We start from the raw sequence: 13,915 nt of genomic DNA, 5'->3' as shown, positions 1-13,915 counted from the left end.
ATTCTGCATGTTTTACTTTTTTAAGCCTGGTTCTTTCAAACTCAGCTGTGTCTTCTCCCTTTTTTTCACCTAGTTTTCTTTTGTGGGGAGTGCAGGCTTGTTCATGATGGTTGCTGATCTTTCTCTTACAGTTGATTGATATCACAGGCAAGAACCAGGATGAATGTGTCATTGCTTTGCATGACTGCAACGGAGATGTCAACAGAGCCATCAATGTACTGCTGGAAGGAAACCCAGATACGGTAGAGTGCTAATAAAGTGTTCTAGAAAGTGGGTCCCTCGTTGAGAGGCTAGTAAATTCCAGAAATAGCAAGTGGGGTAACTCACCTTAAAGCACAGTACCTTATTCTCCAAATAAAGCAAGGAACTGTCTTGGAGATTATTTACTGCAGGTTGCAAATACTTAAAATTTATGTACAATAAATAGGAGAAAACAGATACAATCAGTTTCTTCTAGTTGGCCTGGAAATAAATTACTCATTCTAGGCTAGTGACTGTTTTCAAGATTTGGTTAGTCTGAGTTAGAGGTGCTATTTAATAGCCTTAGTTACTAATCGTGGAAGATTTCTGCTCACATGTTTTATTGCTATTGAACAAAGCCACAGACTACTGGATTCTGATTTCAGAACACTCCCACCAATATCAGCTTTACATTTCACAATACCTTTTCATCATGTGAACTTACTTCTGTTGAATTAGCAGAGAAACAAACTTTAGAGCCTGTTGACCATCCCTGGAGATGACAGGAGGTATTGGAGGAACTCTTGCCCTAGATTTTAGAGTTGCTTTCACCTCCTCCTTTCCTTTCCATTTAATGAGAATCCTGTGTTTTGTTATTGTCTTATTACTGTTTCAAATTTTTAAGCCCCTTAAGAGCAGAGATTCTGCCTTACTAATTAATCTTTGGGATGTTCCTGCAGTGTTTAGTAGAGACCTTTATTATTATTTTTTTAATGAGGAGTGTATCATTTGAAGTCATTTTTATTTACTTGGTCTTACTCAGGGGATCTTTGGTTGAGATTGATAACCAGATTTCATCCTTAGAGAGATTAACTTACTGATATTACAGTGTCACTTTAGCTGAATGTTGGAGGTTTGTCAGTTTCCTCGAAGCAATGGGAAATAATTGTGAAAAACTATTTTTAATCATTGAATTTAAATTTGTACCTTTTTCTCTTCAAAAGTGTGGTCCTAGATTAGATTTTATATTATGGGCCTTGTTTGAAAATTACTGCCTGGATAATCAGAAAGCAGTTCTGGTTCGTCTTGAGTTTACTCCAGAGTAATTGCCTCTGTATTTTCGAGGGAGTGAGGTAGAGGTGGAGGTGGCTCTACTTACATTTTTAAAAAGTGTGAATTTTTTGGGGACTTCCCTGGCGGTCCAGTGGTTAAGCCTCCGAGCTCCCAGTGCAGCGGGCACAGGTTCCATCCCTGGTTGAGTAACTAAGGTCCTGCATGCTGCATGGCACAGCCAAAAAAAAAAAAAGTGAATTTTTTTTTTTTTTGTACAAGTCATATTTTGTTTCACCTTCTAGCGTCTCCTGCCTAGTGCTACAAGTCTGACCTTTCACAGTATCAAAAAAGAAAAAAAGGTAGAGAATGTAGGTTTATGCCACAAATAAATAAGCTACTAGTGAAACCAGTGGGAATCAGTGTTGGATGTATTTGGTTGGATGAGATCGTATTAGAAAACTGGCAGTGCCTCGGGAAGATTATAGTAATTCTTTTTACTTACAGAACCCATCTGGTGCCAGCAGCTGACGTATAACCATAGAGAAGAAAAAGGTGACAGGTTTCTGAAACGTATCAGGTTTTGAGACAGAGTAGCAAAAACTCAAAGAACTGTGTTGAGTCTGGTTTCCAGTGTTGCTGATGTAGATTTAGCTACAAGGTTACTATAATTTATGAATTGAAGCTACTGTGAGCAAAAATTGACCTACCAGCTATAACGTGGAATCCGGGTGGGTTGAAAGAGTAGGCAGCAAGGAGCCGCCGAGTGCTAGGCAGATACTTAATTTTTAGTAAACTATTTCTTGTGGACTTTTAGAATATGTAGGTATGCTTTTAGTATAGTTTTAAATTTACTGTTTTTGAACTTAAAAATGTTTAAATTGTGGTAAAATATACTTAACAAAATTGACCAGTTTATCCATTTTAAGTATACAATTCATTGGCATTAAGGACATTCGCAGTATTGGACAACTATTACCACTGTCCATTTCCAGAACTTATTCATTTCCTAATTAGAAAGTGTATCCATTAAACAGTTAACTCTCCGTTTCCCGACTCCCAGGTTGGGGTAACACCTATTTTCACTACCTCGTGTAAGGGTCTGCCTGTTCTTGGTACCCCACGAGTGGAATCAAATAATATTTGTCTTTTTGTGTCTTCGTTTAGCAAAATGTTTTCAATGTTTATCTATATTGTGGCTTGTGTCATAATTTCACTCCTTTTTAAGGCTGAATAATATTCCGTTGTATGTTTGTAGCACATCTCGTTTATCTACTCATCCACTGGTGGACACTTGGGATTATTTGGAAATAAGTTGTTGTAGACATCATAGTACTTTATTTCCTAAATTCTTTGGCATGTTTCCCTTAAAGGTTACTCTTTTATATGACCACAATATTATTATCAACCCTGACAAAATTAATAGTAGTTTCATATTACTATTCCATATTTTCAAAGTTATTGGATATTAGATACCTGTTGCTGAGCAACAGGGCCATTGTAGTTTGTGTTAGATGGTATCTAGGATAGTAAAGCTCTGATAGTCTTGGTGATTGAACTGGAACTTTTATTTGTACATATTTTCTGCAAAAATTTGTAAATCAATGTATTTGTGTGTTTAAAAGTTTATAGGGAATTCGCTGGTAGTTAGGACCCCACGCTTTCACTACTGAGAACCTGTGTTCAATCCCTGGTAAGGGGACTAAGATCCTGCAAGCCGCACAGCGAGGCCAAAAAAAACCCTTCAAATTTATAAAACTCATTTTCCTAAGGAATGAGTTTTTGCAAGACTGTTTAGCTCATTTTCCTTACTGTAAATATTCCCTCCTGCAATCTGGAATGAACTGCTTTGAGGAAGGTTGAATCGTATTGTAGCAATTCAGGATGTATAGGGGAGAACACAGTGAATAAAACCAGGAATGGAAGGCTTCCTATAGTCAGCATGTCTCAAGGCCAGGGCTGTGCTTTCCTGACTGCTATTTGGTCTTCTTTTAAATAAAGGAAATTGGTGTGTGTGAAGGGGAGGTGGGTTGGGGAGTAGGTATAGTTGTTTTCCTCCTAAATTCTAGGTTGCTGAATTAAGAGAATATACTCAAGAGTCAAATGCTATTCATTCATTCTGAATTCAGAGTTAACTTTTACAAACTTTCAGTTTTCTTTTCTGCTTTATTTGACATGGATAAGGCTATAAAAAACTGGGAGTCACTGAATCCAAAGGGAATTAGTTTTTTCAGCCCAGGAAACACACTTGAAAGAAAGGACCAGTAAGTAACTAGGTCCTTTGACTACCATGCCGAGTGACTGAACTGGATAGAGATCTCGGTAACCCTTTTGGAAGTGATCCCTGCAATCCATTTGCTTATAAGCACCTCTTCTAACAAAAAGGGCTTCAATTTTGCAGTGATAGGTGTAGAATTTGTTTTGAGGTTCTGTCTATACTCTCCACTTAAACAGAAATAAACTAATAGAAGTTATCTTAGATGTGGATGCTGAGAGGAGAATGATTAACAGTTGTCCCAGCTTTTATCTCTGGTTTCCTGGTAGCAACCTATATTGATTAGACATGAATGCTCTGCTCTTCTTTAGCATTCCTGGGAGATGGTTGGGAAGAAGAAAGGAGTCTCAGGACAGAAGGACGGTGGCCAAACGGAATCCAACGAGGAAGGCAAAGAAAATCGAGACCGGGACAGAGACTATAGTCGGCGACGTGGTGGGCCACCAAGACGCGGGAGAGGTGCCAGCCGCGGACGAGAGTGTATGCATGGGGCTTTAACAAAACCAGTTGTGGGTTAGTAATGTCTAGACTTGAGGGATGTCAGGGCTGTGCGAGGCTGGATCTAGTAACCATTATATCATCCTTTTGATTTTTCTTAAAATCATCTGTTCTGAGACCTTGGCATTTCTTGCATGTAGCCTTTTCTAGCAACAGCCACCAGTTGAGCATGAAGTTACCTTGTAGCCATTTGTAAAATTGTTTGACTAGTAACCATTCCCTAGTAACCATCATGTTCCATCCTTCCAGCTCATTTTCTCTTCTTTGTCTTTGTCTCCCCACCACCATGTATACATACCATTTATGTACATACTTTCTATTCACTTTGCTCTGGCCATCTGTGGTGTTTTGTTTTGTTTTGTTTTGTTTTGTTTTTAAATTTCAGTTCGAGGTCAGGAAAATGGATTAGATGGCACCAAGAGTGGAGGGCCTTCTGGAAGAGGCACAGAAAGAGGCAGAAGAGGTCGTGGCCGAGGCAGAGGTGATCAGTTTGTTGGCGGGATGGATACTGGGGGCAAGCTACTCTTAGTAGTTTAGTAGGGGTCTGCTTTATTTAAAATGAGACAAATTCACATGGACTCTGGATACCTTAATTGTTGAGGTGTCATGCAAATTCTAGAGATTACTGAGTGGGCAGTGGGAAGGAAGGTAGATGTCATTTCCTCTGCTCTTTATTGTTGCTATTATTGTATTTGCTTGAGGATCCAGCAGTTTGATCAGCAAAGGAACAACCTTGTCAATAATAATTGTCCTGCTATGTTATATTAACTGATATGCTACAGAGTGAGAGAAGGAATATCTGATGATGTCAACCACTTACTTTCCAAAGCTCCTCTGTTGGCAAGGTGGTTTTATATCAACTTCTAAAATATTTCTTTCTCCCTCTTTTTCTCATTCTTCAGGTGGCTCTAGTAGGCGGGGAGGAAGGTTTTCTGCTCAAGGAATGGGGTAAGTTTCATTGATCCAGTGTTAAAGTCTTTAATTTTTATTTTTCCTTAAGCATTACCATAATGTCTTAGCATGGTTAATATCCTGGTATCCTGAGGATAATAGGCAGCTATAACCAAAATGTGATCAGAAAGATTGCTGGACTATTTCATCAGGTGTGTATAGGCATAGGGCTTATTTTTGGGAGATAAGCATTTACCACCTGGATTATTTTATCTCATAGCTTCATTTGAATACACATACCTGCTATTTTCTCAAAATCTTCATGTGGATTTTATTGGTGTCCTAATCCAAAAGGGATAGGGATAGATTATACCATGAAATTTTAGGTAAGCTGGTAAAGTAGACAGCTTATGGGCTTATAGAATGGGGCCATGGTTCATCTGTACTAGGAAAGAGACAGTCAAGATTCTGATTGCCCTCCTTTTGAGTTAATTTTCACTGGTGCTGCTTAGAGCTCAGAGAGGCTTTTAAGCTTTTTTTTTTTTTTTCCTCCCAGAACCTTTAACCCAGCTGATTATGCAGAGCCGGCCAATACTGATGATAACTATGGCAATAATAGCGGCAATACATGGAACAACACTGGCCACTTTGAACCAGATGATGGGACGAGTGAGTGACTTTTATTAGTCTCTGGGAATCTTAGGAAATAATTTTTTTGAGGATATACTTAACAAAAAAGTGGAGTAGTTTTTGGCTGCTGAGTCAGAGAGAGGAAAGGGGTGACAACTGAATTACAGTGTACTCTCTTCATTTACTATGTCCCCATGGGCACATTATACATGCTGTTTCACCTGATCTTCATCACTATTTTATGAAATAGACATTATTTATCATCATTTTCCAGATGACAAGACTTAGACTGCAAGAGTGGTTATGAAATTTGCTAGTATTTGAACTCAGAATTTTTTGACTCTCAAAGCTCATGCTCTTTCCATTATACCATTAGCTCCAATTGTATTTCCTAGTGTTTCTGTTTGGCTACTTAGCTTTGCCTTTTGAAAAGATATCTAGAATTAATTAATCAAGCCACTACTTGTAAAGATGAATAGGGCCCAGAATCAAAGCCCACTGTCAATTTATTTGTTTCTGCATACAGAGATAGTATCTTTTTCCCTTAATTTTTGGGAAATCTCAGTTTCTGGGCAAGAAGGAAATCTGGAGACTTTCTGCCTTTCTTTGTTGGATAGTCTTCTGGGTGTGGTAGGGTATTATGGGATTCGCTTTTTTTGTTAGCTGACCTTGATGCATATTTGGGTAGTTGTATATATGTTTGAGGATACGTTAGGCTTGTGGGATACACCAAGATGTGTTTGGGAGTAAGAGATAACTTTTACTACTTTAGATAAGAACAGCCTCTTGGTTCCAGAGTACTTTCTTATGAGACCAGCTACCTCTTTCTGGCTGAGCCAGCACATGGAAAGCCTGAGAATTTTTTCCTCTTACAAAGTGGGGGAAGGGTTAATAGTAGAGCATGAAATAGGCTCTTTGACTCCTTATCCATTTAAATTTGCCTTACCCCCTTTCAGAGATCAGTTACCTTAATCCTGCATCTTTAGGAAGGTCTTTGGCACAAATCACTTCTCATCTGCTGCCCACAATATGCTGTACCTCAGGTCCTGAATGTTACTTGCTTTTTGTTCATCAAGCTATCTTATAAACTCATTTTTAATACAGATTTCTCATTGGTGGAGGCTAAAGTTGAGTTATTGGCAAGCTAGATATCTTTTTGAAGTCCCTTAACCATTTGGCTATGAAATATCCTTTTCTGTTTTAACTTATACTTCGGAGGCATTAGAACTGCTCTTCATTCATCTCTTGATGGCTTTGTAGAGCATTGGTAACAGTCTGAATAACATATGTTTCTGAGCTCTAGTTCATTCTTGGGTATTTAGCTTTTTATCATTGGCAGAAAAGATAATAGAAGTCAAGGGATTTGTTTTTAGTTGTGGATAGAAAATCAGGCATGGAGTCCCAGTCCTAGATTGAAAGCCTTAGCTATTTTCAACAAGGATCTGGTTGGGAAAAGAGAGAGGGAAGGAAGAGGTGTGTGTTTATTTATACCGAGTAGAGAATAGCAGATTTGGGAGGCTAGAATCAAATTTTTGATTTGTGGCTGAATGAAAAACTATGTGAATTGCTTGTTAGTGTGAAAGTGTTGAGTATAGTTTCATGCATTCCCTTCAAGTTTCATTATTTGAACTTAGCTTCATGCATGATCTCTTTTTGTGTTTTCATGATAGCAAGTTACAAATTCCCTTTTTAATTTAAAAAGAGACTCAAATCTACCCTTAAAATATCCACAGGTACAGTGGGAATTGTGTGTTGGGGGCAAACATTTTCATTCACAAGCAAAATTTCACTGGTTGTTTTTTCTTTTCTTTTCTTTTTTATTTCAGGACTTGATTTCATTGGGGTTGAGGGGTCAAATTATCCCCGAAAATTTGAGACTGCTCCTGGTATGACACATCCAGGCGCCTAACTGCCCCGGATATTTAATAGATTTTTATGAACTGAAATATCTGTGGATATGTCATTTTTCTGTCTTCCTGCTTTTTATTTTTCTGCTTTTTTCTCTCATATTCTGTGCCTGTTTTTTCTCCTTAAAAAAATTAGTTTATTTAATGAATATTTAACATTTACATTGTCTGTGCTTTTTGCTGATGGAATGGAAGCCCTAATCTTTTGTTCAGAGCATTTGCACTCTTTCTGTGCCTTAATGCTTCCTCAGTGTAGTCCTTTTCCTTAGCCAAGACCATATGTCCTATACAGGAAGGTGTCAAGTAGCTGTCTACAGTCTTCCTTTCCATTCCAGATGCAGTCGCCAGAGTGCAGGGGAAAAAAAAATTCTTGCATTGAGAGATAGCCTCTCAGTAGTAAATAACTTCTTAGATCACTTCCAATTCTAGGATTGTGTGTATGTGTTAACCCAGATTTTGGATTCCAATTAGCCAGGGTGGGTTGGTTGTCAATGGGGAGGCAAAATGCCATCACTAGAGAGGGAGAGAAGAGTGTGGTTTGTAACTTGTCTAAACTGAGATTGGACTTTAGTTTGATTCGGAGAACATTGTCATTATTAAGTGGTTTGGAATTTCCCTGGCACAGTTTTAACATTGTCCTGGGAAAGGCATTGCACTGAACATATTTTTCTCTAGGAAATAGGATTTTTCATTATTAAACGTTTAAGAGAATTTCAGACGGGTTTTGTAGGTGTTAGAATATTTCTCTTCAGTGACAGTGAAATCTGAATGCCACGCCTTCATTCTTTCATTCTTGTAAGAAGTTTCTTCATTTGGAGAGAATGTTTTAAGAATTATTAAATATATACTGTTATTCTAGAGAAGAAAATACGGTGTTTTCTGGTCCTTGCTACACAGAGGTTCCTGTTTCTTAGTGTGGTTCTTCGGTTGAATGGAAGAATTTTAGGTCTCATAGAAACTCACCTATATTCCTTAAAAAATGGCAGGTTCCTTTTCTGAGGATATGCGTATATGTGAAGCAAAACGAGGGGAATGTGCAAGGTGGTTTGATTATTTACGGGCCTCTCCTACAGAAACTGTGGCTTTAGGCACATTGTGGTGGCTTCTCTTGTTGAGCATGGGCTTTAGGCACGCGGGCTTCTGTAGTTGTGGCACATGGGCTCTAGAGCGCAGGCTCAGTAGTTGTGGCACACAGGCTTAGTTGCTCCACTGCATGTGGGATCTCCCGGATCAGGGATTGAACCCACGTCCCCTGCATTGGCAGGCGGATTCTTAACCACTGTGCCACCAGGAAAGCCCTGAGTATGCATTTTTAAATTCAGTTCCCATAGCAGATAGGTGTCAGTGCTCTCAGTTTGGATTTCAAGCCTTTCCTTCTTCACTGCCCTTTGACTATAATGTGGCAACCATTTGTGTTCCTCTGCCCCTGCTGCCATCTTTCTTCAGACTGCCTGCAGTATTGTCTTATACCAAATAAGTATAGCTTGCATGTTTCAGTTTAAATTGTCTGCTGCCATTTCACTGAACGGACTACTAAGTCAGAGGACTTGAAGGCCCTTAAGAGATGGCTTGGAGTATTGGGTCCATTGGAGTCTTGCTGTCTCTTGCATTTTCTCTCTCTTTCTTACTGTCTGGCTCTCTTTCCTATTACAGCTGTGTAACAAGAACTGAAATTAGCTGTGAAATCATAATCTTATTAAAACCCTGGTTGTTCTGAGGTATCCCTTTCTAAAAAGTCTTTTCTTCCCTCTGAAGCCCAAGAATCCCTTCTGATTACTAAATTCTAGTTACACTTTTGGCTGCCAAAAGTTTAAAACGTCCGTATTTTCTGCCTGTGCTTTGTACTGGTACTTAAAATTACTTCATTGTTTTTCCTTTATTCCCAGGTGCATGGAGGACTGCAACAGAGGAGTGGGGAACTGAAGATTGGAATGAAGATGTAGGTATTCCCAGGTCATTCCTCATTAGTACGTTCTATCCCTAAGTGGTGTTTAGGGATAGAAAATGGGTATGTTTCTACCCCTCAAAATTCACCCTTAAGATTCTGACCCAAAACTTTTACATCCAAAATAGTGTTCTGAGCCAGAACATTTCACATATGTTATATGAAGGAGACTGGGCATGAACAGGACTCTGTGGAACCAGACTATGGAAAGGGCAAGTGCACTTGTGTAAGTCCAATATCTGATTGTCGGATTTATCCCAGGAAGAGATGGTGGTTGGGTAGGGCACTAGAAATGGAGTTAGGCAGGTAGTGCATTGAGTAACAGCTTCTGGTGGCACATGACTCTCCTTGGAGCAAATCAGTTATTTGGTTCACATTCAGGCATTGGTGTATGGTCCTGTAATTGGCTTAGAGGTGGGTACAGATGAGAGTTACAGTACCAAGTTCTTAAGTTTACAGTCTGGTTGACTCTGGGACCCCTTTTGTTTTTGTACTAAGAGCGCATCGTGGCGATTGTAATTGAGATGAACATGTAGGTTTGGCTATCTTCCAGATTGACTAAACTAGAAAACCTTATAGATGGGTGGCACATAAACAAGCTATATGAATTCGCTGGAGTAGTACCTGAGTAAAAGAATTTTCCTGATCCCTGGTCACAGTCAAGCTTTTGCTGTGAATTACAGTTTCCCGTGATCATGGATGAACCTTCCTGTACTTGTATTTATTCAGTCAAGACAGAATATGATAAGAGGAAATGATGTGGCAAACTGTTTCGGTTTTCAGGCCTGAGTTTTAAAATTCTGGGTGTATCAGCATCAGAGGGTGATTCTTTTCTCTTGTAGCAGAGCTAGACTGCTTTGTGAATACTTTCTAAGATTTGGCTTGTCCGCTTAACCACCTTTCAGAGAATGATATATCTGGGGGAGTGGATTCCCTGTTTTTAGAGGGGAGATTTTAATCAAAAAGTTTTTTTAGGGCTTCCCTGGTGGCGCAGTGGTTGAGAGTCACCGCCTGCCGATGCAGGTGACACGGGTTCGTGCCCCGATCCAGGAAGATCCCACATGGCGCAGAGCAGCTGGGCCCGTGAGCCATGGCCGCTGAGCCTGCGCGTCCGGAGCCTGTGCTCCGCAAAGGGAGAGGCCACAACAGTGAGAGGCCCATGTACCGCAAAAAAATAAAATAAAATAAAAAATAAAAATAAATAAAAAAATAAAGTTTTTTTTAAAAAGTCAGCTTTTGGGGAATTCCCTGGTGGTCCAGTGGTTAATAATGATAACCAAATCGCTTTCACTGCCTAGGGCCGGGATTCAATTCCTGGTTGGGGAACTAAGATCCCAGAAGGCCAAGCAGCATGCCCCCACCTCAAAAAAAAAATCAACTTTTGAATAGTAGGAAGATTTATTCCTTACAATTGTTTACCTAATTTTAGTGTTTTATAGTAGAGAGACTAGGTGTAACAAAGTCAGTTTTAAGGCAAAAAATGCCTTTTAAAAATATATATGTATTTATTTATTTGGTTGCACCAGATCTTAGTTGTGGCAGACGGGCTCCTTAGTCGTGGTTCCAGGGTTCCTTTAGTTGCGGCTCGCCGGCTCCTTAGTTGACGCACGTGGGCTCCTTAGTTTTGGCATGCGAACTCTTAGTTGTGGCGTGCATGTGGGATCTAGTTCCCTGACCAGTGATCAAACCCAGGCCCCCTGCATTGGGAGCACAGTCTTATCCACTGCGCCACCAGGGAAGTCCCCAAAAAATGCATGTTAAAATTATTCCTCCATATATCAACTCATCAGCACTTGGGTCCTTACTGCTCAAAAGCCAAGAATTAACTTATATCTGTCTTCATCTTGGCTGTGATCTTCCTTTCTTTGAGAGGAGTAGTGGAAGATAAAGTATGATTTGGATTGAGGTAGGAGTTGGGAGCTGTAGTGGGAAAATATAGAGGGGCTTTCTCTGTTTTTCTGTCTAGCACATTCACCTTCCTGTAAGTTCAGTGCCCATATTATGTGACTCCACTCGATTTTATTGGGTTTCTTGATTCTACCCGTCTTTTGATAAAACCATTGTACATAGAAGGGGCTTGAAGGTCAGTCCATTCAGGATTCCTTAGAGTAGATAGTTCTCTTTTCAAAGAGTTTTCCCCTTTTTCTTGATGTTGAATTCCCCTTAACCTGTGCCAGGTTTCTGACTGAAACCTACCTAACACTAGGAGTGACTAATTCCTCTGTTTTCCAGCTTTCTGAGACCAAGATCTTCACTGCCTCTAATGTGTCGTCAGTGCCTCTGCCTGCGGAGAATGTGACAATCACTGCTGGTCAGAGGCAAGTGTGTGGTATAATTCTGTATCTTTTCCCAAGGGTATCTGCTAAGTTAGTTGTAAGGAAGAATGGCACTGGACCTCTACAGACTCCCATGGTGTCGGTAATAATGATAACCAAATCACATTAGCGTCCTATTAAGTTGATTGGTAGATTTGTAAGAGTTGATATTAGTAATCTACTGAATGGAAATCCATATATTACGATTTTAAAGCTAACTCTCCCCCAGATAGCCCTTTAATACATAGGTCAGCCTTGTCAGCATCACAGGTATTGATTAGAACTTAGAACTTGTAGTAAGTCAGGTAAAGAGAAACTGAAAGTGGAAAGTTTTCATTTATTTCTGAATTTGCAGAACTGTTCAATAGTTTCTTCTCTTGCTTAATAATTATGATCTTTGCTTAGCCCACTGAGTATGGTGGTAATTTTTTTCCCTAGGATCTGGCTTATGAAATTTTTAGAACTTGAACATAGGTATTGGGGTCAGTAGAGGGAGATAACACTTGTCAGGGAATATTTTTATCCCCTGAAAGACACTTGGATTACTTCTAGACCTGGGTATGATAGCTGTTGATTCAGAATGTCCTAAAGAGAAGTGCAATAGAAATAGGATGTTCAGGATGTCATTACCAGAGGTAATGTGTTTTTTGTTTTCATACATCTTTATTGGAGTATAATTGCTTCACAATGCTGTTAGTTTTTGTTGTACAACAAAGTGAATCAGCCATATTCATACATATATCCCCTCCCTCTTGAGCCTTCCTGTCCCACCCCTCCAGGTCATTGCAAAGCACCGAGCTGATCTCCCTGTGCTATGCTGCTGCTTCCCAAGAGCTAGCTATTTTACATTTACATTTGGTAGTGTATATATGTTGATGCTACTCTCACTTTGCCCCAGCTTCCCCCTTCCCCTCCCCCATGTCCTCAAGTCCCTTCTCTATGTCTGCGTCTTTATTCCTGTCCTGCTACTAGGTACCATTTTTTTTTAGATCCCATAAATATGAGTTAGCATACGGTATTTGTTTTTCTCTTTCTGATTTCACTCTGTATGACAGACTCTAGCTCCATCCACCTCACTACAAATAACTCAATTTCGTTTCTTTTTATGTCTGAGTAATAGTCCATTGTGTATATGTGCCACATCTTCTTTGTCCATTCATCTGTTAATGGACATTTAGGTTGCTTTCGTCCTGGCTATTATAAATAGTGCTACAGTGAACATTGTGGTACATGTCTCTTTTTGAATTACGGTTTTCTCAGGGTATATGCCCAGTAGTGGGATTGCTGGGTCATATGGTAGTTCTAGTTTTTTAAGGAACCTCCATACTTTTTTTTTTCTATGATACCAAATATCTGTGATTTTTTTCCACACCAATTCTTCAATTTTCTGACACCAGCTGGGTGTTCCGACACTAACTCTCCAGAGTTAGCGCAGACCCAAGTTGACGGCTCAGTACCACAAGACTGCCTTTATTTACTTCAGAGGTCAGCTGCAAGTGGGCCACCTGCACATTTCTGCCCAGCCGACTACAAATTTGGGAGTTCTCACAGCCCCCTGCTCAGGTTTAATAATTTGCTAGAATGACTCATATAACTCAGGAAAGAGTTTTACTTGCTGTCCCTGGTTTATTATAACCAATACTCAGGAAGAGCCAGATGGAAGAGATGCATAGGGCATGGTATGGGGGTTGGTGGAGCACAGAGCTTCTAAGCCCTCTCTGGGTGTACTGCCCTCCTGGCACATCGATGTGTTCACCATCCCAGAAGCTCACTGAACCTCATTGTTCAAGAGTTTTTAATGAGAGTTTCATTACATAGGCATGATTGATAAAGTCATTGGTGATTGAATTCAGTCTCTAGCTCCTCTTCCTTGCCTAGAAGTGGGTGGAATGTGGTGGGGCTGAAAGTTCCAACACTCTAATCACTTTCTTGGTGTTTCTGGTGACCAGCCGCCTTGAAACTCTGTGAGGGGTCCCACCCTGAGTTACTTTACTAGCATTAACTGTGGTTGAAAGAGACCAATTATGGGCTTCCCTGGTGGCGCGGTGGTTGCGAGTCCGCCTACTGATGCAGGGGACGCGGGTTTGTGCCCCGGTCTGGGAAGATCCCACATGCCGCGGAGCGGCTGGGCCCGTGAGCTGTGGCCTCTGAGCCTGTGCTCCACAACGGGAGAGGCCACAACAGTGAGAGGCCCGCGTACCGCAAAAAAAAAAAAAAAAAAAAA

General features: G+C 40.2%; 1 protein-coding gene across 6 annotated transcripts in view; it reads left to right on the top strand.

Annotated features, from left to right (window-relative positions):
• Window positions 1-13,915, top strand: part of UBAP2L (ubiquitin associated protein 2 like) — a 45,233-nt gene that overhangs the window by 6,702 nt on the left and 24,616 nt on the right. For 4 of the 6 annotated variants that reach the window (XM_007458005.1, XM_007458007.1, XM_007458006.1 and 1 more), the window contains exons 4-10: window positions 132-242; window positions 3,817-3,985; window positions 4,389-4,484; window positions 4,906-4,951; window positions 5,451-5,563; window positions 9,318-9,370; window positions 11,609-11,694. In XM_007458005.1, coding sequence (XP_007458067.1) covers window positions 132-242; window positions 3,817-3,985; window positions 4,389-4,484; window positions 4,906-4,951; window positions 5,451-5,563; window positions 9,318-9,370; window positions 11,609-11,694 — 674 coding nt within the window. Of the gene's footprint in view, window positions 1-131; window positions 243-3,816; window positions 4,019-4,388; window positions 4,485-4,905; window positions 4,952-5,450; window positions 5,564-9,317; window positions 9,371-11,608; window positions 11,695-13,915 lie in introns of all 6 variants that reach the window. The other 2 variants (XM_007458004.1, XM_007458009.1) reach the window with 2 other exon arrangements.

This window comes from Lipotes vexillifer, unplaced genomic scaffold, assembly GCF_000442215.2.
Source record: "Lipotes vexillifer unplaced genomic scaffold, Lipotes_vexillifer_v1.1 scaffold238, whole genome shotgun sequence".
NCBI classification, from domain to species: domain Eukaryota; kingdom Metazoa; phylum Chordata; class Mammalia; order Artiodactyla; family Lipotidae; genus Lipotes; species Lipotes vexillifer.
The sequence above is the reverse complement of the archived record's forward strand: the minus strand, read 5'-3'. Positions and strand labels throughout refer to the sequence as shown.